We start from the raw sequence: 24,679 nt of genomic DNA, 5'->3' as shown, positions 1-24,679 counted from the left end.
CCCTGGACACTGCACTGCTTAGGCTGCACCTCGAGTCCTGTGTCCAGTTCTGGGCCCCTCAGTTTATGAAGGATGTTGACTTGCTGGAACGAGTCCAGAGAAGGGCAACAAAGTTGGTGAGGGGTTTGGAACACAAGGCCTATGAGGAGAGACTGAGGGAGCTGGGGTTGCTTAGCCTGGAGAGAAGGAGACTGAGGGGAGACCTTATCACTCTCTACAACTACCTGGAGGAAGGTTGTAGACAAACGGATGTTGGTCTCTTCTCCCAGGCAGCCAGTACCAGAACAAGAGGACACAGTCTCAGGCTGCACCAGGGGAGGTTTAGGTTGGATGCGAGGAAGAGGTTCCATACAGAGAGAGTGATTGCCCATTGGAATGGGCTGCCTGGGGAGGTGGTGGAGTCGCTGTCATTGGAGCTGTTCAGGAGGAGACTTGATGGGGTGCTTGATGCCATGGTTTAGTTGTTTAGGTGGTGTTGGATTGGTTGATAGGTTGGACGCGATGATCTTGAAGGTCTCTTCCAACCTGGTTTGTTCTATTCTATTCTATTCTAATCACGTAACTGCCCATACTGGTTTCCAGGAGTATAGTAAGTGCTGGGTAGATCGTTACTGTTATCTGTTGTAAAGCATTTTTATTTTATTATGCTGACATGTAGCAGTGATCTGGAAACTTGAGTGCAGCAGCTCAGATAACAGACTTTTGGGTACTGCATGAACTTGTATTTTACAAAAAGTAGTATGATGTCAAATAGGAACCTGTTATAAAACATGGGTAGTGGACATGAACATGAAGAAATGTTAGGTGGTAAAAAGCACTCTTACCGTTTTAATGCTTGTGGCCGTTTGACGCTGTGCCTTTAAGAAAGGGGCACACTGGCTAAATGTTTGTAAAATATTTTGGTATTCTAAACGAATTTCATAGGTAGGATTGTGGGAGGTGAGATTGTTAGACCCAGGGTAGCTGGGAACTTTCAGTCTTCCTTCCTTCGCTGTCCCTTTCGGCTGGATCTGCTTCTGGGATTCTGGCCAACTAAGATAAGAACTAACTCCCTGTGCATAGGCCTCTGTCTGCTGTGCTAACTCCCTTTTCGTCTCTTCTTCTGCCTCTTTTGGGGGAGAAGGGAGGTAGGGGGGTGAAGGGGGCACAGGGGGAAGCCCCCTCTGTGGGGGGTCTGGTTTCTGGTTGAGTTTATTTGCTATATATTCCTGTATATACTGTAAAATACCTGTATTTGTTGTATTACATCTAATCTGTTTCCTTGTAAAATATACTCTCATTTCTCCGACTGGGTTTAGCCGTGGTCTCTTTCTCAGTGGGGGAGGGAAAGCAGAGCCTTTCCTTTCAAACCACCACAATGCTTGAGATCAATTTGTACTAAATCTTCTGATAGGTAGATGAGGTCATTATTAGACTTTAATAGACTTGTGTAAGGCATAAGGGGAAATTGTGGAGTTCATGCTGTAATGAATATGGTATAAAATCTTTCTGTTTCTGTTGCAGGGTCAGAGATGCATTGACTGATGCCATCAAAGGTGCTTCTAAGTAAGTGCTGCTAATTTAGTACAGATGAGAATGAGTTCTATTTTATAGCGGATTTAAGATAATACTTTCTGCAATTGGTGCCAGTTTCATGATTTCAGAAGACTGCTGTTATTCCCTTCCTTGTGCTTTGAGATTTTGCCACTGACTGCTGATGCTTAATGTTTTGAGTAAAGCCCGCGTAGTGTTGTATACACTGCCCATTGGCTCTTTCAGAGTGAAAGCAAAACCACAGAATTCCAGAAAATATTTTTATGAAAGTGAGATCTCTGGATCTGGAATAAATACTAAAATGACTATATTAGGTGCATTTTTACAGAAATAAGTGAGGAAGTTTGTAGAAATGGGAGGTGGATATAAGAAGTGTAGTACACTGTGTACTATTTTGTGTAAGACTGTAAGTGGTCTAGTAAGTGGTCTCATATTGTTCAGGGGTTATTGTAAAACCAGTAAGAGTTCCAGCAGCATTATATTGTAATATATTTTTCCAAGAATGACTGGGATATTGACATTTTATCTGTTCATGGCAATGAATGCAGTTATAATCTCTCTCCTTTTCAGGTAGCAGATTTTTTTTTCTTAAGTTCAAAAGGGTTTGCACTGTGGTAGAAGTTAGTACTTCTTGAAACCTGTCATGTTCTGTTAATATTTTCACAGCATAGAGGAGTAATTAAAAGCTTCTTTTAGGCTGAGCTGCTCTGCTAAATTTCATGAACAGATGTTGTTGCAGGCACCTGCCTCTCTGGCATTCTGTGTTTGAAGAGCCTTTTGTTGTTGTCCTATGTACAGATAGTACTAGCTAAGACTAGCTTAATTTTTGTGAGTGCTACTTGCTGTGCTGAGTGGCAGTCCTCATAGTGGAAGCAAGCTTCTGTTTCTATACAACTTCTTGCATTCCAGGCTTTATACAAAAGACATGCAAGGGATAAAAAAGAGACTGAAATGCTTCTCTGTCCCATTCTTTTTTCAGATTCCTAAAGATGAAATGTGATAGGCTTTTGCTGAGTTAGAGGAGTGCCCAGTAAAGCTGCTAGGTGCAAAGATCTTCCCTCCTGGACCACCTGCAGCATAGCTTTCCTGCACTGAAATACACAATTTGCTGCCTTTTATTGCTATTACACTTCTTAATTGTTTGCCTTTTTTCTGTCCAGAGACAGCCCAGTGGTGAAAGGAAATGTGATTTTTGCCTTAACTGGTCTTGCAGTTGCTGTAGCCAAATATGAAAGCAGCCTTTCCTCAGACACTGAAGGGATGCCTGAGGTAAGTCCATCTGGGAAAGAGATTCTCTTACTTTTAATAGAATATAGCGAAGCCATGTGACTAGGTGTTTGCAGGGCTGGTAAGTGGATGTGAGTACTTTCCATTTTCAAATTTGAATTTCACCCTGTTCAATTAATGCTATCTGGTAGCAGCTGTGTGATCTATACAAAAGCAGTCAGAGTATGTAGGCACCTTCTCACAAGAAACCTAGTTAGTTTTTACAGATGAGATAGAGGTGGTCTGGAAAGGTAGCGGTGTCTTGAGGGGTCAACCTTGTAGTAATAGTACAACATACTGATGACAAAATATTTTCACTCCTCATGGACCATAGTTGGAACATCAGCTGCTGAACTTCTGTTCCAGTAGACCTGATTTAAGAAAAAATGACAATGAATACTTGGGTTTGAATTTTTTGCAGGGTGAACCTGATTTTCTTCCCACAAAACACTGGATTTCTATGATCACAGAGACCCTCTTTAGTATTGTAAACAGCCGATACCACCCTAAAGGTCAAGTCTTCCCATGGTTCTACCAGGTATGTGTTGTGAAGTTAATGACAAATGAATATATCTTTATTTAATACATGGAGTTTTTGGTATGGTTTCCTGGTTCTGTTTGCGCTGTAGTAGTTGTAATACAGGGGAATCAAAACTTGCCTTTGTTCTTTTTCTTTTTTTCTTTTTTCTCTTTTATTGTTCTATTTCTTTTATTGTGTTTTCTGCTTATGTAGTGAAAACCACATCTGAGAATACCTGAATGAAAAAACATTTGTAAGGAAAAAGGAAACCTTCAAAAACCTTCAAAAACTAGAATTTTCAGTGTGTCTCCACAGATTCTGACACCATTTCCTATGGCTTTGATGAGCGTACTTTCTTAAGATCTAGTAGTTGTGGAGCCAGTGATTCTTACATTACAATATGTCTTGAACCCCTGAGGACCAGCAGAAGTTGTCTCATGTGCTTGCAATATGATAACCAGCCTGAAATTCTCAAGCCATCAGGCAGTTCTTAAGTAGCAGCTGGAGGTGGACTGAAAGTTCAGTGCAGACCTTAAGGAGTAAATATTGCCGTCTTTTGACTCTGTGATCAAAATGACCAAGTTGTAGTAGTGAGATGTTCGTATCGAAGTGCTGATTACTTGATTTGCACTGGCAATTCCAGTCAAGTTTTTCTGTGACTTCTGCCTTTGAAAATAATGCTGTTTGAAAAAGATGGATCTGAGATGGAAGAATGTGATAATGTTTAATTTCTAAAATCCACTCTGTTTAAAAAAAATAATTAAAATATTATACTTCTAAAATCTAGAGGCATACAATAGAAACCACTGTCTTGCTGGGTACCTTGCATCCTGACGGGATGGGTTTTTTTAATCTTTTCAGAACTGCTTGTCAAAGTTGATAAATAGACATTAGGGTGCTACTTAGAATCCATCCATTGCTTTATAAGTAAAGGTAACTGGGTTTTACCTTTCAAAATGGAAAGGAATTAAAAACCTTAAGGGATCTGTCTTCTAGAAGGCATCCTTACAGGTTCTTTCAAGCTGTCATGATACTTTGTCATCCTAGGTGTGATGCATTTAAGATCGTGGTTTTCCCAACTTGCTTAATTGTTGGTGTTTATAATCACAGAAGTATATTAACATCATGACTAGTTGCTGTTTGCCCTTCTGATTATGCTGCTGGATATTTTAATAAGGAAGGTTGAAAGTAAAATAGAGAGCTGTTACAAAGTAATTGAATCCTGTCTTATCCTTTCTTTGCAGTTTCTTACTTAATGATCTTATTTACACTGAAAAATTGTATTCTGAATTACTTTAGTTTTAAGCTTCTTACAAGGTAAGGCAAATGGAAGAGCTACTGTTGGGAATTCCATGAGTTGCTCTTTGTTGCCAGGTTGCAATACACCTGTGCTGCTGTTTGCTGCATAGGTATTTATTTTAAAATTCTAAAGTGCTCAGTGTTCCTACCTGGAAAGGATATTCTTTTTTTTTTTTTTTTTAAACTTCCTTTAAGAAGAAAATAATGTAAAAAAAAATAAAATTAACAATATCTTAATTCATGTTTTTCTAGAAATCCTATTCGGGTGAAAATACTGCTAGTATTATAGCCCGTTCCTGTGCAGCCACTGCTTTGTCTCTCCTGGTGCCAGTCTTCATTGTATTGGACAAGGACAGGGTTGAGGAGGTCCTGAATATGCTGACTGACAGGTTACCTGGGAAACCAAATGCTGATGAGTCTCAAGCTGTTCAAATCCATATGGGCCTTGGTCTGGGGATGTTTATCTCATGTTTGTATGAAGAAAAAGTCAGGTGAGGATTACCATACATAATGCAATACCATACATAATGTATATCTGCAGACAATGTAATTTTTCCTGTGTGAGGCTTTAACTTCTGGGCAATGAACGTATTTTCAAGTCTTAGGCTGTGGAAGATTTAGGCTATGCCTTTAAAAAATTTTCACAGATCTTGAACAGAAAGTAGTAAAAATGTCGTTAAATTACTATTGGGCTTAAAAAGGAAAATAATTGTAGTTCTGAACAATCCCATTGGAAAGATAAGGGACTCAAGCTAGTAATGTACACAATTTCTCTCTCTTCTTCAGGCTGGGAGATATGATTACTTTTGTGATGTGGTGAGTTGAAATTTCTCCCCCAACATTGAATTTGCAGACCAGCTCAGTTGGAAGCAAATGAAAGCTGTATTTACAAGCAAAATGAAAATCTACAAGGAAATGCAATGAATATTTACACCATAGTTGCAATTAATAAACAGCACAAAGATCCCCCTGGCCAAAGAGCAGCGGAAACTACTAGCTTCTCCCCTCCCTGCGTCCCCCTTATGCACCTGTACAAAAGGGACAAGAGATGGAAGCAGAGAAGTTAATATCAGTCACAACAAAACCAGTGCAGCCAAGGTCAAGCAGAAGCAAGTTAGTATCTCTCAGCCCAAGGAAGCAAGAAGAGAAATTGTTCACATTAGTAGCTTAAGTCCAGTATCTTTCCAATGGGATTGTTTAGAACAATCATTATTTTCCTTTTTACGCCCAGTAGTAATTTATTTACATTTTTACTACTTTCTGTTCAAGATGTGTGAAAAATTCTTAAAGACATCGCTTAAAACTAAAATGCCACAATCCACCCCTTCTAAGCAATTCCATTGGCTGCTAATACATCTAAGGCATCTAATCTAAAACAATATCTACAATAATGAGTAAATAAAGTTCATAGTCTATTTTATCAAATTATCTTCTGGTTATCTCAGATGTAGATGATTCAAAAGTTCAAAAACCAGGAAATAAGAAAATGGTTTGTCTCTTCACAGATGAGATGAAGAAAAGGAACAAGGACTCTCAGGTGACTCAGGGCTCTTAGGGTTCATGCACCATAGATTCCTGATGGATTCTTCCTTTGGGCGTGATGTTTGACCTGTACCGTACACTCTGAATTTAAGCTCTCTCAGCTAAAGTTAGATTTCTTTGTGGAATACACTGAATTTCACCATTCTCTTGCATTGCCCAGTAAGTGTGACCAGGACCTCCATCAGAAACCACTCCTCAGATAGTTTTGGTCTTTCCGAAAGTTGAAAAAAACCAAACAGTTTTCCCTAACAGATTCTTTTCTTGTATAACAAGAACTCTTATCACCTTCTACCTTTCGTAACAAATCTGATTGTGCAGGTCCAGCTCGCTTTACTGAACCTCTACTATTTCCCAACTAAGTTGCTTGTGCTAGATGTTTCTAATAGTTTTTCAAAGTTCCACCCCCATGGCTTTGAGAGTGGTCTCCAGCAAATCATTGTAAAGTTCAATCTTTCCTGCAGCTGGTGCATAGTAGGGGATGTGGAATATCCACTTGATGCCATGCCCTTTGGCCCAGGTTTTTACAGGATTGTTTTTGAAATGAGTTCCATTGTCTGACTCAATTCTCTCTGGAATTCCATGTCTCCACAGGATTTGTCTCTCCAGACCAAGAATGGTGTTAGGTGCAGTTGCATGTGGAACTGGATAAGTTTCCAGCCATCCAGTGCTTGCCTCTACCATAGTAAGCACATATTGGTTACCAGATCTAGAATGAGGTAGAGTGATGTAATCAACCTGCCACACTTCACCATACTTGGACCATTGGTCAGCATACCACAAGGAATTAATTGGCTTTGTCTGCTTAATAGCAGCACAAGTGTCACAGTCATGTATGACTTGTGTGATAGCATCCATGGAAATGTCAATGGATCTGTCATGAGCCAACTGGTAGGTTGCATCTCTGCCTTTCCAGTCAAGATCAAGATCAGAGTTTGCATCTACTTGAGAAACTTTTGCAGCTTAATCTGCTGGATAGTTGTATTTCTGTTCCTCAGTAGCTTTGCTCTTAGGTATGTAAGCATCAATGCGTCTCACTTTCACTGGAATTCTCTATGTGGGCAGCAATGTCGTGCCACAGATGAGCAGCCCAAATAGGCTTTCCCTTCCTCTGCCAAGCATTCTTCTTCCAGTCTTTTAGCCAATCCCACGGAGCATTGGCTACCATCCATGAATCAGTATAGAGATAAAGCTTGACATCTCTCATGTTCAGCTATGACAAGAGGTAGCTGGACAGCTTTTACCTCTACAAACTGGCTGGATTCACTTTCTCCATCTTTTGCCTCTGCATCTCTGCTTGTTGGACTCCACGCTGCAGATTTCCACCTTCCCTTGTTTCCAACCAGACAACAGGAACCGTCTGTGAACAAAGCATATTTCTTTTCATCATCAGAAAGATCACTGTAAGGAGGAGCTTCCTCATCATGAGTTACTCTCTCCTCTAGAGGTTTTGTACAATCAGTGCCTTCAGGCCAGTTTATGATCACCTCCACCAGACCAGGTCTGTCAAGATTCCCATTCGAGCTCTCTGTGTTATCAGAGCCATCCACTTAGACCATGTGGCATCTATGGCATGATGTGGTGTAGAACCTTTGCCTTTGAACATCCAATTAAAAACTGGCAATCTAGGAGCCAAAAGAAGTTGTGACTCAGTTCCAGTTACTTCAGAAGCAGCTCTTACTCCTTCATAGGCAGCTAGAATCTCTTTTTCTGTTGGAGTATAATTTGCCTCTGAGCCTTTGTAGCCACAACTCCAGAAACCAAGTGGATGTCTGCATGTCTCACTTGGAGCGCTCTGCCATAAGCACCAGGTTGGGCTGTCCTCACTTACAGCCCTATACAGAATGTTCTTCGTGTCAAGACCAGTTCGAATAGGTCCCAAACCTGTTGCATGGACTACTTCTCACTTTATCTGGTCAAAGGCTGCTTGGTGCTCAGGACCCCACTGGAAATTGTTTCTCTTTCAAGGCACATGATAAAGATGTTTCACAATCTGACTGTATCTAGCAATGTGCAGTCTGCAAAATCCCACTGTACCTAAGAAATGTAGCATTCCCTTCTTATTCATGGCATTTGCCATGTTGGAGTATTTGTTTGTCACATTCACTGGAATGTGACGGCAACCATCCTGCCACTGCACTCCCAGAAACTGGATTTCCCTGGCAGGTCCTTTCACCTTGTCTCGGTCAATAGCTAAACCTGTGTTCAGGAGAATGTCGATTGTGTTGTTACCTTTCTCGAAGACTTCTTCAGCAGTTTTACCCCAGATGATGACATCATCGATGAACTGGATGTGTTCTGGAGCACCACCTTTCTCCAGAGCGTCATGGATCACTGCATGACAGATGCTTGATTGAGCTGTGAATCCACCCCTGGGGCAAACAATTGAATGTTTACTGTATGCCCCTCCAGGAAAAGGCAAACTGAGGCCTGCATTCCTCTGCTATGGGAATAGAGAAAAAAGCATTAGCAGTGTCTATGGTAGCATACCACTTGGCCTTTTTGGATTCCAGCTCATACTGGAGTTCCATCATGTCTGGTACTGCTGCACTCGTGGGTGGAGTTATTTTGTTCAGGGCACGGAAGTCAGCTGTCAGACGCCATTCTCCATTTGGTTTTCACACAGGCCAAATTGGTTCTTGAGGGGCTTTGCAACCTGTCGTAATATCCTGGATATATTGCCAATCTTTTAGGATGTATGATTAATTTTTGTAATACCTTAAGGTATGTGGGCAAAACTGCTAGCTAGAAGAGGGGGACTAGCTGCCTTAGCTGCTCTAGGAGACTTAATTGTAAAATAATCCACGTTTCTTATCAGTTCCTTTCTAAGTGGTGCTCTGGACACTGGATAGTGTCCACTTATATCATGTGAGTACACATATGGCAAAGGAGTTGCAGCAGAAGTAGTGTAATGAGCTGTCTTTAAAGTCAGATGTTAGCAGCTACATTGGCATTGAAGAGGCATTCTGATGTTGATAGAAAATGCTTTCTTTACAGAAGGCTGCAGTTGCAAATTTCCAATGATTCCAGAGAAGTTAAGGAGGAAGTTTAGCTTTATCCTCCTCTAGCTTCTTGACTACTAGGAATTCTGCCTGCCCATAATAATAATACCCATAATAAACGTTAATTGCACAGGCAAGTTGCTAATTTGCTCAGTGAAGCTAATGTGTTCAACGCACCTGCCTTTGTTAAAACACTATGCAGCATTGCTCTGTTCTAATCTTTGCACTTCAGAGTCTTGATGCCTTACTGCCTCTGGATGGACTGTCTCTAGGTGATTAATCAGGGCTGACATATGAGTTACATGCAAGCATTAAAAGAATTTAAAAGAACAATGTTAGATTAGCTTGGTGTTTTGGCATATGTGAAATTTGACAGGGGGAAGGGAGTGTGTTTGTTGGTTTGACAAGGGGTGTTGAAGTTCATAAATTTATCTAAAAAATGTTTAGAATCTGTATCAGTTTTTACTCTCTCACTGCTCTGCATAATCTCCAAGTTTAATCTCACACATTCTTCCAAGCATTGAGTTGCAATAACAGCAAAACTTGTAGAGGTGTAGCCATAGCTACATCTGTAGCTAATACCAAATCATAGTTTGCATTAAAGTTGTCCTGTTCATTAAGAAAACTGTGTATGTGTTTTGGGAGTGCCTGTGATGTCTTTGGACTAAGATGTAAATGCTTCCTTTTTCAGCAGTTAGTCAAAGAGATGGAGGGAGATATTTTCATGTATTTTCAGCTTCTAAATTATTGCAGGTCTAGATGAGATGTTCTGTCAGTATCTTGCTCCAACTGCCAAGCATGTGTTGCAAATCCTGGGTGCTGGGTTTTGTTCTGGGTATTGCAGCAATAATGGTTGCAATTTAAGGTCTGAATATGTTTGTATTATTTATATATGAGCATGACACAAATTACCAGTAATAAAATCATTGCTTACAGACTAGTATAATACCTGTTACCTCAAGAAAAAAGTTCTGTTTAGTGGCATGTTCAGTCTGTGATATAAAGAGCAAAACTATGGTTTATATATTTTGGTTTCTGTTTTGTTTTTGTAGGGATGTGCCTGGTCACCAGATGAACTTAGTTCTAATGAAATCCCTGGATGCACTGGAAGACTGCTGCTTTGACACCAGTCTGGAGTACAAGTGAGTATCCTTCATTACTGATGATATTTTATTTTGTACTCCACCTTCTTAATTCATGCTTTTCCTTAATTCTACACAGAAGAGTATAAGTATAGGATAAGGAGACAGCCTGTTGTGTGAGAAGAGATGTTGTTGAGAGCCCCCAATGCTGTCCTTTCTCATAGATGAACCAGCTGTGGTGCCACAGCCTGTGCTGAGTGCAAGAGTCTTTCTCCCTCAGTAGCCTCCCATACAGTTTTGTTGATGTCTTTCCAGTCTAGCCAAACTGCCTACTGCATTAAAACCTCCTCAGTAAGGAGTAAAAGACTAACTGTCACCATTGTCATTGGTGACTCGCTGCTTAAGGGAGCAGAAGGCCGGATACACAGACTGGACCTGCTACACAGGGAGGTTTGCTGCCTTCCAGGGGCCTGGGTTGAAGATGTAAGGGAGAAGCTTCAGTTTCTAGTAAAGCCCTCAGATTACTATCCCCTTTTGTTCTTCCACATAGGTAGTGATGAGCTAGGAAGAACTTTTCCAAGGGCAATGGAGAAGGACTTCAGAGCCTTGGGACATCTGGTCAAGGGATCAGGAGCACAGGTTGTGTTCTCCATCCCTCCAGCTGTGAGGAATGATGAGGGATTAGTCAGGATATGACAGCAGATTAATTCCTGGCTCCAAGCCTGGGAGGCTTGTCACTGGCAGGGTTTGGGTTTCTTGACCATGGCTTGATTTAGAAGAGGCCAAGCCTGTTGGCAGGAGATAGGAATAGCCTATCACATAGGGGGAAAAAGGGGTTTTAGGGAATTGGCAGAACTCACTGACAGGGATTTACACTAGAATTGAAGGGAGAAGGTGACACAAAACCAGTCTCTGCAGACAGGAGTCTGAGGGTGGTAAGCAAGAGTCAGGAGAAACCAGCAGTGTGGCTGATGTGCATGTACACTAATGCACACAGTATGGGTAACAAACAAGAGGAGCTGGAAGCCTTTTTGCAGCAGGAAAGCTATGATGTAGTAGCCATCACAGAAATGTGGTGGGATGACTCGCATGACTGTAATTGATGGCTGCAGGCAAGGGAGAAGGGGTGGAGGGGTGGCCCTGTACATTAGGGGGACTCTAGATGCAATTGAACTAGAGATAAAGGATAGGGTTGAGTGCCTGTGAGTGAGGATTAGAAGGAAGGCCAACAAGGCTGACATCCTGGTTGGAGTCTGTTGTAGACCACCCAACCAGGATGAAGAGGTTGATGAATTTTTCTAAAAGCAGCTAGAGGCTGTCTCAAGATCACCAGACCTTGTTCTTATGAGCGAGTTTAACCTGCCTGATATCTGCTGGGAACTTCACACAGCAGAGAGGAGGCAGTCCAGAAGGTATAGTATCAGTCAGGGTTGGAAGTGACCACAAGGATCATCTAGTTCCAACCCCTCTGCCATGGGCAGGGACACCCCACACTACATCAGGCTGGCCAGAGCCTCATCCAGCCTGGTCTTAAACAGCTCCAGGGACGGTGCCCCAACCACCTCCCTGGACAACCCAGTCCAGGTCTTCACCACTCTCATGGTGAAGAACTTCCTCCTCACATCCAGCTTGAATCTCCCCACCTCCAGCTTCATTCTATTCCCCCTAGTCCTATCACTACCTGATTTCCTGAGAAGTCCCTCCCTAGCCTTCTTGTAGGCCCCCTTCAGATACTGAAAGGCCACAATTAGGTCACCTCAGAGCCTTCTCTTCTCCAGACCCAACAGCCCCAACTCTTTCAGTCTGTCCTCACAGGATAGGTGCTCCAGCCCTCTGATCATCCTCATGGCCCTTCTCTGGACACGTTCCAGCACGTCCATATCCCTCTTGTAATAGGGGCTCCAGAACTGGACGCAGTACTCCAGGTGGGGTCTGACCAGAGCTGAGTACAGGAAGAGAATCACCTCCCTTGACCTGCTGGCCACGCTTCTCCTGATGCAGCCCAGGATCTGATTGGCTTTCCGGGCTGCAAGTGCGCACTGAGAGCTCATGTCGAGCCTCTTGTCCACCAGCACCCCCAGGTCTCTCTCCTCAGGGCTGCTTTCCAGCCAGTCACTGCCCAGCCTGGATTTGTGCCTGTGATTGCCTCAACCCAGATGCAGGACCCTGCACTTGGTCTTGTTGAACCTCATGAGGCTGGCTTGTGCCCACCTCTCCAGCCTGTCAAGGTCCCTCTGGATGGCATCCCTTCCCTCCAGCGTGTCTGCTGCACCACACAGCTTGGTGTCATCAGCAAACTTGCTGAAGGTGCACTCAATGCCACTGTCCACGTCACCAACAAAGATGCAGAACAAGACTGGTCCCAGGACTGATCCCTGAGGGACTCTGCTTGTCACTGGCCTCCACTGGGACATGGACCCATTGACAGCCACTCTTTGGGTGCGGCCATCAAGCCAGTTCTTTATCCATCTAGTGGTCCAGCCATCAAACCCATGTGTCACCAGTTTGGAGACCAGGATGTGGTGTGGGACAGTGTCGAAGGCTTTGCTCAGATCCAAGTAAACAACATCAGTTGCTCGCCCCTCAGCTATTAATGTTGTCACCTGTTCATAGAAGGCCACCAGGTTTGTCAGGCAGGATTTGTCCTTGGTGAAGCCATGCTGACTGTTCCAGATCACCTCTTCACTATTCTTCTGAGTCAGTAGTGCCTCTAGGAGCATCTGCTCCATGATCTTTCTGGGCACAGAGGTGAGACTGTCTGGCCTGTAGTTCCCTGGTTCTTCCTTCTTACCCTTTTTGAAAATGGGAGTAATGTTTCCTCTTTTCCAGTCTGTGGGGACTGTGTATGGAGGATAGCTTCTTATCCTAGCTGCTGTGTGAGCCTACCAGGGGTAAGGCTTTGCTTGACCCACTTTTTACCAGTAGAGAAGGGCTGGTGGGAGATGTGGTGATTGGAGGCTGTCTGGGATCCAGTGACCATGAGATAATTGAGTTTTCAATATGCAGTCAAGCTAAGAGGGGCAGCAAGAAAACTTCCACTCTGGACTTCCAGAGGGCAGACTTCAGGTTACTTAAGGAGCTGACTCAGAAGGTACCTTGGGAAACAGCCCTTAGAAACAAAGGGGTCCAGGAGGGCTAGACCTACTTCAAGAAAGAACTCTTGAAGGCACAGGAACAGGCTGTGCCAATACGCCCGACGATGAGCCGCCGGGGCAAATGGCCAGCCTGGATGGGCAATGAACTTCTGAGCGAATTAAGGGAAACAAAGAGGGAAAAAAGGGGAGGTAACCCATTAAATGTTTAAGGATGTGTGGTGGGTTGAGGGAAAGGCCCAGCTTTCCCTCTGCCACAGAGAAGGAAAAAAAAACCACAGCTAACCCAGCCGGAAAAGCAAAGGAAATGCTCTATTTACAAGCAATGGGAAAATGCAGGATATGTATACAATATATACAGTATTTACAATATATATACAGAAATCTACAACAAAGAAAGGTACAGGAACAAGATCCTCTCCTCCAAGCAGAGGGGGGTTCCCCCCCTGTACCCGCTTCTCTCCCCCTACCTCCTTTTTTTTCCCAAAGAGGGTTAGAGAGAGAAAAAAAGCAGTTCTCAAGGAAGAAAAAGTTAGTAGGCCTCCAAGCACATGCAGGATTAGTGCTTATCTTATTCAAGGTCATTCTGGCTAGATGCCCAGAAGCAGACAGACTGGAAGGGATGAGCAAAGAGGAACACACTGAACAAGATTCTAACTGCACTAAAACTCTAAGCTGCATTCTACCAATCTACCAATGAAATTCTCTTAGAATACCATGTTTACAAAACCTTCAGCCAGAGTGTCCCAGCACTGTCCCTTTCTTAAAGGCACAGCCTCAAACGGTCACAGTCCACCCCTTCTAAACAATTTCATTGGCTGTTCGTACTGTCCATCCAATCTAAAACAATATGTACAGTTCGTAAGTAAAGTTCATAGTCCATTCCGACTATGCTCAGATGTAGATGATTCAGAAGTCCAAGAAAATCAGGAAATAAGAAAATGGAAAACAGTTTGTCTTTCCGCAGCCGAAGCAAAAAAAAGGGAAACAGGGATACAGGGACTCTCAGTTGACTCAGGGCTCTCAGAGTTCGTGCACCATAGATTCCTCATGGATTCTTCTTTTGGGTGCCATGCTCGGTCATGTAGGAAAAAAATTAGAGAGGCAGAAGCCCATTTAGGATTTAGACTGGCCACTGCTGTGAAGGACAATTAAAAATGTTTTTATAAATATATTAATGGCAATAGGAGGGACAAGGACAACCTCCACTCTTTAGTGGACATGGAAGCAAATATAATAACACAGGATGAGGAAAAGGCAGAGGTACTTAATGCCTTCTTTGCCTCAATTTTCAATATCGGGATAGGTTGTCTTCTGGACGAGTGGCCTCCTGAGCTGGCAGATGGAGTCAGGGAGCACTATAGTTCCCCTGTGATCCAGGAGGAAGCAGTTAGAGACCTGCTCAGCCACTTGGATCCCCACAAATCCATGGGACCAGATGGAATCCCATTCTAGGATAATGAGAAAGCTGGCTGATGAGCTGGCCAAGCTGCTCTCCGTCATTGTTAACAGTCCTGGCTCAAAGCTGGCCAACGTTGTGCCCATCCACAAGAAGGGTCAGTTGGATGAGCCAGGGAATTACAGGCCTGTCAGCCTGAGCTCAGTGCCAGGCAAGATTATGGAACAGGTCATCTTGAGTGCAATCACACAGCACTTAGAGGATGGCCAAGGGATCAGGCCCAGCCAGCATGGATTTAGGAAGGGCAGGTCCTACCTGACCAACCTGATCTCCTTCTATGATCAGGTGACCCACCTGGTGGATGTGGGGAAGGCTGTGGATGTAGTCTACATGGACTTCAGCAAGGCCTTTGACACTGTCCTCCACAGCAAACTCCTGGTCAAGCTACTAGCCTGTGGCTTGGACAGCAGCACTCTGTGCTGGGTTAGGAACTGGCTGGAGTGCCGAGCCCAGAGGGTGGTGGTGAATGGTGCCACATCCAGCTGGCAGCCAGTCACTAGTGGTATCCCCCAGGGATCAGTGCTGAGCCCTATCCTGTTCAATACCTTTATTGATTATCTGGATGAGGGGATTGAGTCCATCATCAGTAAGTTTGCAGATGACACCAAGCTGGGAGCAGGTGTGGATCTGTTAGAGGGTGGGAGAGCTCTGCAGAGGGACCTTGACAGGCTGGACAGATGGGCAGACTCCAACAGCATGAGATTGAACTTAACGTTACAGAAAAATCTCTCTGTGTAAGCTGCATAAAGTACCCTTAAAATTTCCTCTTAGAAAAAGTCACTGTGAGAATAATGCTCATAATTCAATACTCTTCTGTCATAACCACACAGAAAAAGTAAAACAAAAGTGAAACTCATAATCTTTAAAGGGGAAAAAACATTTCAGATGTTTAAGCCTATTAATATGATGGTGCTTCAGTTGATGGTGCTTCAGTTTGACTGAAACAGAATTTGATAGATTGCAGAGCTTTAGGAGCTCCTGCAGCTACTCCTGATTTTAAAAATGAAATGCACTCAGATGTTGCCAAGAAATCTGTGAGTTGACCTTAAATCTATGCTTACCTTAGACAAAAGCTGAAAGTTCAATTACATTTTTAAAATATACTGATACACTACTTTTCAGTGTACACTTGTATGGAAAATGTGCACAAGAGTTTGTTATCCTACAAGGTTTTGTCAGACTTACTTATTACAGAAAGCTATCTAGTAGCTCATTTTTTTTCTCCCCAGCCTGGCTTACATCAAGCATAGGTTCAGCAAGCATGTATGTCTGCTAACTTTCCCAGCTGTTCATGTAGTTTACATTCAGTAGATTTTTGTCCAGTAACTCCACGGTACTTGGAAAGAATAAAAGGGCAGGGTTCCAGTTATAACAGCACATGCCTGTGGTCCCTGTGTTGGAATGTTTTGCTCCCCAACACCCCTTCCTGCAAACAAAGAAATATGTGTTGAAGACTGGTTTAACTTAGACTTTTTGAAAGTGTTGCACATTCCAAGTTTTGAGAATGCCAAGGGGCAGTAAAGTTTTATGGATTGTCTTGTTACATTTCTCACATTGAGGATGAGTTCTACAAGGCCTTTGCAAATATGCTGTTTTGTATAAAGTTATTACATTGCAGAACTTGCTGGCATCTGTGAGAATAGATAGAGGAGAAATACTGAGCAAATTGTAAATACTGATACATGGTGAGTAAACATTTGATAAAGAGTAAATTGTTATCAAAATTGAAATATACCGTAGCCTTCCTTTTAAATTACTATATATGGCGTTAAACTGACTTTTTTTAATGGAGTTTTTGAAAGGTCAAAGCTGATCAAACTTTTATATTAATCTTGCAGAAACCTGTCAAACTCAACTGACCTCAGTATTATCAGGAAAATGTTTTCCCTCATCTTAAAATAAAAAATTTTGCTTCATTGTTTGTTCACAAGGTCCTGAATTTTGGCATGTCGTGAACTCTACTGCCCTGTACACTGCCAAGTTATGTTACTGAAATAAATAACAGTAGTTTCAAAGATGACCTGTGACAGTAGTGTGGTATGGCTGATGCACTGGCAGTACAATACTTCTAAACATGTTAGGAAATCTGAGATACCATATGGAAGAAGAGCACTTAAATGGTAATTTTATGAAGATCACAAACAAGGTGGCCAAGTGAAAAGCAGTGGCTAGTTACAAAAACAGAGTAGAGGGGGTGAGGTATTACTCTTGCTTTGGTCCTCACTTTGTTTTGTATCCATGTTGAAAGTCAACAATATGAAGAATTGTAGCTTTAATTAGGAACTTCTTTTCTTTCCTTCTGTTTTTGTCAGTAAATAATGGTGTAAAAATGGGTATAGAACTTTTGGATATAAGCCATGTCCTTCTTGTGTGTGCTGTTCATAAATTTAAATAAGCCATTTAAGAATGCTGATTCCCAAGGTTTATTTCATATAGTCTTTGATGGAAAAAGATGACACTACAGCCAAGACACCACTCCTGAGTTGTCTCGGCATGTGTATCATCATCATTCCCCAGGGGCTGAATAACATTACTTTATAAATATGACTGAAGTTGTTCTCAAAAGTTTCCTTTTTACTCAACTGAGTAAAAACAGTAACTCTTCCCATTTTTAAGTTGGATAGCAGAAGCTTAGAGGAATACTGGAGATCTTAGCCAAGTTCGTTGACTACTTGCTTCATGCCATGTCTGTCATTGGCATTCTGAAGGAGATGTGTGAGGGGAAAAAAATCCTTACCTTCAGATAATATCACCTTCAGAGCAGTGGTTTGCTATATTTGTAGTATCTCATGATGGTAGCCAGAACCTTTTGGAAATTTTGGGACTAAAGTTTTCAGTAGTATAACTGATGACCTCTGGAAACAAAGACTTCTGGGAGCACAGGTGCTGAATTCAGTAAGAGTTGTCTGGTCTAAAGTGCAATTTCTGTTCTAATCTGGCATACAAGAACAACTGTGAACTTCATGCCAGCTGCGCTCTTCTTTGAAGCTGTATTCTTGGTGCAATTTTGAGCATCCTTAGCTTCAAACTGTTAGCTTTGCTGGATGTGTCTGCCCCGTTGAAACTGGTCCACTGTTGCACATGCTTTAGTACAAATATGGGTTAGAATATTAACTTATCGTTCATGTTCTGCAATGCAGATAAATACCTTAATGTCTTCAGCCATCTTATCTATTGGATCAATCACTGATTTCATGGTCTTTGCAAACTGCAACACCTCTTGCAGAAGTCTGAGAAAAACAGACCCTACACAGCCAGCAGACCTGAAATTAGTATATTCCATTGCTGTATCAGAGTTTGGGATAATGGTATAAATCAGATGTGGAAAGTTGGATTCATACTTCCTTCATACTAGTTGATATGCTTGTTGATCAGGCTGTTGGTTCTTTGATTGTTCATGGGCAGAAGAAATAACGATCATTTATTATTCTACATAATATTTTCTTGTTAGGCTCTTCTTTTATCCTGTGTCTCCTGAAATATGTCGTCTCTGTATGAGATCAAAACCATTTATAAAAGTGACTGTGTGTAGTGGTTTGAGCCTTAACTGGGAGTTAAAAGCCCAGATGGGAGAAAGGCTGAGAATCTCTCCCCCACTCCCCCCTCCTCCCCCCAAACAGAGAGGGGAAAAAAAAAAGGGGGTAAGGAGCAAATCCACTAAACAATAATCTGGAGTCAGCTTGGAAGTAGAGAGGTGAAGAATTTTCTTTAAACAATATATATATATAACAATAACAGGAAAGGTTCACAAGGGCAAGGAACAAGGATGGATGGGAGGGGGACAAGAAAGAATAATACAAAACCAGTCTTTCTCTGAGGAGGTGCGGAGGCAGCAGAGAGAAGGTTCGGGTCCGGCCACGTGGCTGAGGAGCAGGAGGGCAGCTGCAGCAGCTCTCCTCCAGCAGAGGCAGGAGCCAAAAGGAAGGGCAACAGCTACGATGTCCTGCTTTTTATACCCTGGCTGGGCAGGGAGTGGGGAGTGGAAGAGACTCAGCTTCCCAGGGGAAAACGCCCTGCAGGGAGGGTAAAGTACCCGCAAGCCCTCCAGCCTGCTTTGGTTTTTTTGTTTTCAGAAAAGGGCGTTAACCCACCACACTGTGGTAAGTAGTTACCCACTGGGCTAGTTATTAGGCAAGGCCAAGAGGTCTTTTTACTCGGCAACCCATGTTGGCATGAAAAGACTTCAGCGAAGCCAAAGCACAGTTAATCTTTTTTTCTTTTGTCTTCTTTTTAAGCACTGGATGTATTTTGGGAGTAGGACTTGTTCTTTCACTTATGAGTCACAGCAGCCAAACAGAATCACAGGTGCATGTTTCTGCTTCCTTGAGAAAACTCTGCAAATACCTGGACAGCAGTGAGAACCAGAGCAGATGCGTCCAGGAGGTATGGCCTATTTTACTGCAGATTTTAAGTTTCGTTTTCATGTTGTTGCTTTCCTTTAATCTGTAGACCTCTAACTGAAGCTTTGCTTCTGTAGTATTGGAATTCTTGGTTTATATTATTCTTCATATATATATATATGTTTATATCTGCTGTAGAAAGCAACAACAACAATAATAATTATTGTTATTCAATGATGATGATAATAGTAATAAGCTGTAATGCTTTATAAACACTAAGAAACTGTCTGAAAAAAACACTCTTAAAATGCTTCTTTAATTCCTTAACCGCGAATTAAATTGTTGAAAGTTGGGTCCTGAGTTGCTGTGGATATTGATCTGTCTTATATAGCAGTTGTTTATTGCTCAGTTGATCTACTAGAAAGCGAACAGAAAGCTACTCTCAGAGAGAAGTCACTAGCTAGTTTCGCTAGCTAATGAGAATGTTTCAGTTCTGAATGCTGCTATGGCCCAGTAGGCTGTTTCTTATATTTAAGACTTAAACAGAACTCTGCAAAGTTTGAGCATGCATTTCAATTTTTTTGGCTTGCTTGTACCCCCAATGGGATCACGAGCATGTTGTGTATGCTCACTTATATGATAATCAGATATCACATAAATAATGATCAGATACTTCTGTTGAGGAAAACAACTAGATGTGTGGAAGATCAGGAGTTTGACCTACATAAACCGCTAAGTAATTCCAAGCTTTAGTTTTATTTGTTTAATGCCAGTACCAATGAAGACTCTTTTAAAAAGAGAGGAAATAAACACCTGAATGCATAAATTGGAAGTGGCAGAGATCTTCTATTATGCTGGCACATTGCTTCATGTGCACTTTGCTACAGTAACCAGATACTGGTGAACAGAATTAAATATTTTTTTTTTCAGGTACTTGCCTATTCTGTGGCCTGTTCCTGTGTTTCTGCTTTCAGTGTTGGAATCATAGAAGCAGCTGAGGCTGAGGAGACCATGAACAAGCTACGGACCTTAGTGGAAAATAATCAGCAGGTCATAATTCAGTGTTTGGCTTTGCATCAGTTCTGGTTTTCTCTTATCTATTTAATAGTGGATATTGCTTTACTCAATCTATAACTTCAAGAAAATTATATTGATTACTTTCAGCATTAGCTAACATTGAGCATGTAGTGCATACTGTGCAATTATCAAGACTGCCACTTGGTCCATTGATGCACTGACTACAGCAATATAGCAGTTACCAGAGTGTGAATTAAAAATACGTTTTATGTTTTGACTGTGTTTAGAAGGGAAGTTGTTACTTTGGAGTTCTTCATGGCTTTTTTCCCTGACAGGTTTTGTCTTTTCTGACGTGTTTCTTCAAGATTCTTTCTCTCTAAGAATATACATCTACTGCATTCTTCTGAATTTTGCATTCCCTTAGCCTCCAGATACTGCATTATAACCACAGCCACAGGTTTTCTACAGATCTCTGTTCCATACCTAGTGTCCTAGGGTTACCCTCTAAAAATGCCCCAAAATGTCTCAATTTTTTAATGTGTCAGTTCTTCTTCAGTTAAATGCTTGCTAGAAGAATAAAAAAGGAGGGTGAGGAATCAAAAAGAAATAAAGAAACTTGGTGCCATGGTTTAGTTGATTAGATGGTGTTGGGTGATAGGTTGGATTCTATGATCTCGAAGGTCTTTTCCAACCTGGTCTAGTCTGGTCTAGTCTAGTCTATATAGCTTTGAATCAGAACCTGCTATAAAACTTGCCATTTAGGATATTTACCTGGAAAACAAGAAGTCACAACAAACTACTTTTACTACAGCTTTTTATCTTTGTATCAGCAAATGTCCCATAAAGTAATGGCTCCAAAGCAATATATGTGCCAAAAATGCAAATTTGGTCTCATAACATCCTGTTACTTGACATGAGAAAATACTTGAAATAAGAAATCATCCAGACAAAGGCATTACTTCTAATTATTGGGATATTATAAATATTTAATTAACATTTCAATAATAACTGTTAAAATAATGGATCCTTTTGGAAGATCTGTTTTATTAATACATCTTTTTTCACCTTACAGACTCACAGTTTTGCTTTAGCTCTAGGTACAATAGTCCATGGTTTGTCATCTTGTGGTCATGGGAAAGCTGAAGACCTGAGTAATAGGCTAATGCCAGCCTGGATAAAAATTTTGCTTGCAGAGGTAAAGAAATTTGATTGCATACCCTGTTTTTTTTCAGAATGGACATTAGGTCAGGATATGGATGTTGGGTGGTTTTAAATGAACAGTAGAGACAAAATGTTCCTTGCTTTTGCAGGAATGATGCTAGAGGAAGAATGTAAAGATAGTCCTATTGGATATTTTGAAGAAAAAGTATACCTTTGTGCCGTTAGCTAAGGGGAGCAGTGGGGAAAATCTGTTTCTCTTCTGCTTGAATGATTTGTGGGAAAGGGTGGACATTTACTAATATGAAGTTAATTTAATATCCAAGCATAAAATCTAGGTTAACTGCCTCAGTCATTATAATAATAGTATTTTATCTCATTATAATAAAAATTGTTTGTTTGAAATCAAACTGTAAACTTAGACATAAAGATTGCAGTATTTCAGCTCTGAATTGCACTGGCACATTTTGTGTAATGCATACAGTGCTTTAAGAAAGCGGTTTGTTGGGGAGAAATGCATGATGATTCCAGAATCATAGGTTGGAGGCAGAAGCTCCATATGAAGCCTTCATTCACCAGCAGTGGGATGAATAATCATCCAGCATGCAGGAGTCTGATGTGAAATGTTTATTGGAATGAAAGGCGCACAATTGATAGTGGTCATGTATTTCAGGTTGGAAGAAACACGTGTCTTGTCCTGCAGTGGCTCACTGACCCTTAATTATATTTCTAGGGTGCTCCAACAATGCAGCGTCTGGCTGCTGTCAGTGGGCTGGTTGCACTGTCGGGTTCTGAAAGAAGCATCATACAGGTGAGAAGATGCAAGCAAATGGTACTGTTATGTCATCTAGAAATTTGGCTAGAGGGCAAGATAGAATGAGATCCTTTTCATCTTTACAGCAGGGGTTATACACCAGGGCATCCCATTTATGCAGCAGTGAATCATGCTGGATGTGACCCAAGCCAGATAGAATTACAATATGAGAAATGAGGTCTGTTCCCATCACACGGCCCATGCGCAGCGCCACTGGGGAAAAATTTGCAGTTGTGTAGGCTTTCTCCTTTTCTCCACAACTCCTGCATAAAAAGGAGTTGTGTATGCAGATGTAATCTTGTCTTTTCAGTGCTTGTTCTCTGCTTTGTTGTTTCGATCTTTTTCTCCTTGTAAAATTCACAGCATCTTTTTCTTTGGCAGCTGAAATCTGAGAGCATTCAGTCTTCCCAGTTTCAAAGTAAGGTCAATGAAGTCATCAGAACCCTTACACAGGTAAGAATGTAGCCTCTGTTGCTTGGTGTTGATAACGCACTAGGATACCATGACACCTTTCACAATGAGGCCAAATTTGTGCATAATGTTGTGTCCAGCTTGATTGTGGCAAGGAAATTGGTCTGACTGGTGGTTTATTATTTCAACAGATAATCAGCTTTTCAGGGCAGATTGGCCTTCAGACAAATGCAGCAGGACTTTTGGGACGCCTTCATATGTCCTATTTGTCTTCTACCCAGAGCAGAGCATCTGGTAAGGTGTTTTATTATTGCTGCTTAAGGAAGATACAGAAGTACCACCTAGCTAAAAAGGCAGCAAAGTGACATAATACAGACTAGACATTGTTGGCCCTTTTAAATGACACAACAGCTTTGAATCGAAGAGCTCATGATCCTGTGTGCCAGACCTAAAGGTTGGAACATGAAGCAGGAGTCAATGTGCTTTCACTTCCAATATCAAAGGTTCTAAGTTGTTCTGGTCAATCTTGTGTACAATTTCTGTCATTAATCTTCCACAGAATAACTTACAAGGAAGTTGTGTGGCGCATATGGCATATGCGGATAACCTATATTACCCACTCCATGTCCTGAGAATCCACTCATGGTTTAGCATTTCCCACTGTATAAAAAAGCCAATACTTAAAAAGTTTTCCATAACAAGACCGAGTGTGGTTTTCAGAAGTATTTTTTCTAGAAGAGGACTTTTGTGGTTAGCTGAAGTCAAACAATAGTCTTCTGTGGCCCTTCAGTGTAGCAATTGGCACAGAAATTCACATTCCATCAATATGTTATCTCCTGGTGTTTCAATATCCATTGGTAAAATGTTGGTGGGATTACCATTGGTGAAAACACAGTAGTAGGAGAGAGCTAATGAAGTGTTTAAACCAAGCTGGGAACTTATATGAAGAGTAGATCATCTTCCTAATTACAGAAAAAAAGTTTCTTCAAGTGTCTGATTTTGTATAATCTTGGCACGTGCCTGAAGTTAGTTAGGTAGGCAATGTCTCTGTCACACTAAACTTCTTATGCTTTTAAAGCTCTTCCTCTAAAAGCCTGACTCACAGTGGCCAATACATTTTAAGGGAGTTCTTAGCCCCGTCTTTTCTGTTTGTTATTGAATTACTCTTTTCCAAACCCTAATAGCTCACACAACCACAAATGTTTTGCTTGCCTTAAATGTGGAAAAGCCAATGTATCTAGCAAGAATCTTATAGTCTAAATGCTTTGAGTCAGCTACAGAATTAGTGAGCTTAGTTTGGTCTTTGAATTTACATGGAATGTAGAGTTGATAATTTCTGCTGAGGTGTATTAGTATATAAACAGTCCTTTTGTCTTCACAGTTCCTCCAGATTTTAGTTACTTGCCTGAAAACAGCTTCATCAGGGGAGCCATTGACTTCATCATTGAAAGTGGAAAGAAAGGTAAGAAGGGATCAATTTTTTTTATGATTATAAACAGTGATGCTAATAACTTTTATTTTCTAGAACTTTCCTAACTATTAATTTGTGCTTCACTATTGTGGGATGTTTAACCCTTAACCAACAAGTTAAATAACACTGAAAAGGATAAAATAGAATTGTATAGTTAGGGTTTTAGTTTTCTCCACTGAATTTTTATGACTTTTAAAACCCTTTCCCCTTACCTCTGAGATAGTGTATCTTCCCTATGGGAATGAAAGTTAGATCACCAGTATTAGCATGTATCCTCAGGTATGCTGCCTCTTATTTCAGTGACCCAGTGTTAAGCTTCTTTGTTACAGAGTGTACTCAAGTGGGTTTAGAGTTACATGTGATAAATGCAAAGGAATCTGAAGTTGTCCATGTCTTGCCTCCAGGAGAATTTTCACTGAGTTAGCTGCCTATATTTAAGTTACACAGTATGTAGTAAGATTTAGCACCTACAGGATAGGGAAGGGGAGCATTGATCAGGAAACTTGCATTTGTCCAACTAACAAATGCAAAAATACTACCCATCTAGATGAAGAACATCTGTAATGACCTCATAAATTGGTTCAATGAAAAACAGAATATTTCTATTTATCAATAACAAAAAGCCTTTTTTGATAGGACATTACTGTTAAAAATACAACTGTTGATTACAAACAAG

General features: G+C 41.4%; 1 protein-coding gene across 1 annotated transcript in view; it reads left to right on the top strand.

The window, feature by feature from the left end:
- The window catches only part of FOCAD (focadhesin), a 96,888-nt gene that overhangs the window by 55,484 nt on the left and 16,725 nt on the right, over positions 1-24,679 (top strand). The window contains exons 23-34 of the mRNA XM_009906619.2: positions 1,504-1,545; positions 2,694-2,802; positions 3,221-3,337; positions 4,871-5,109; positions 10,212-10,301; positions 19,028-19,175; positions 20,063-20,182; positions 21,222-21,344; positions 22,041-22,118; positions 22,503-22,574; positions 22,724-22,826; positions 23,914-23,994. Coding sequence (XP_009904921.2) covers positions 1,504-1,545; positions 2,694-2,802; positions 3,221-3,337; positions 4,871-5,109; positions 10,212-10,301; positions 19,028-19,175; positions 20,063-20,182; positions 21,222-21,344; positions 22,041-22,118; positions 22,503-22,574; positions 22,724-22,826; positions 23,914-23,994 — 1,322 coding nt within the window. The remainder of the gene's footprint in view (positions 1-1,503; positions 1,546-2,693; positions 2,803-3,220; positions 3,338-4,870; positions 5,110-10,211; positions 10,302-19,027; positions 19,176-20,062; positions 20,183-21,221; positions 21,345-22,040; positions 22,119-22,502; positions 22,575-22,723; positions 22,827-23,913; positions 23,995-24,679) is intronic.

The sequence above is a fragment of the Dryobates pubescens genome, chromosome Z (genome assembly GCF_014839835.1).
Source record: "Dryobates pubescens isolate bDryPub1 chromosome Z, bDryPub1.pri, whole genome shotgun sequence".
Classification (NCBI taxonomy): domain Eukaryota; kingdom Metazoa; phylum Chordata; class Aves; order Piciformes; family Picidae; genus Dryobates; species Dryobates pubescens.
The sequence above is the reverse complement of the archived record's forward strand: the minus strand, read 5'-3'. Positions and strand labels throughout refer to the sequence as shown.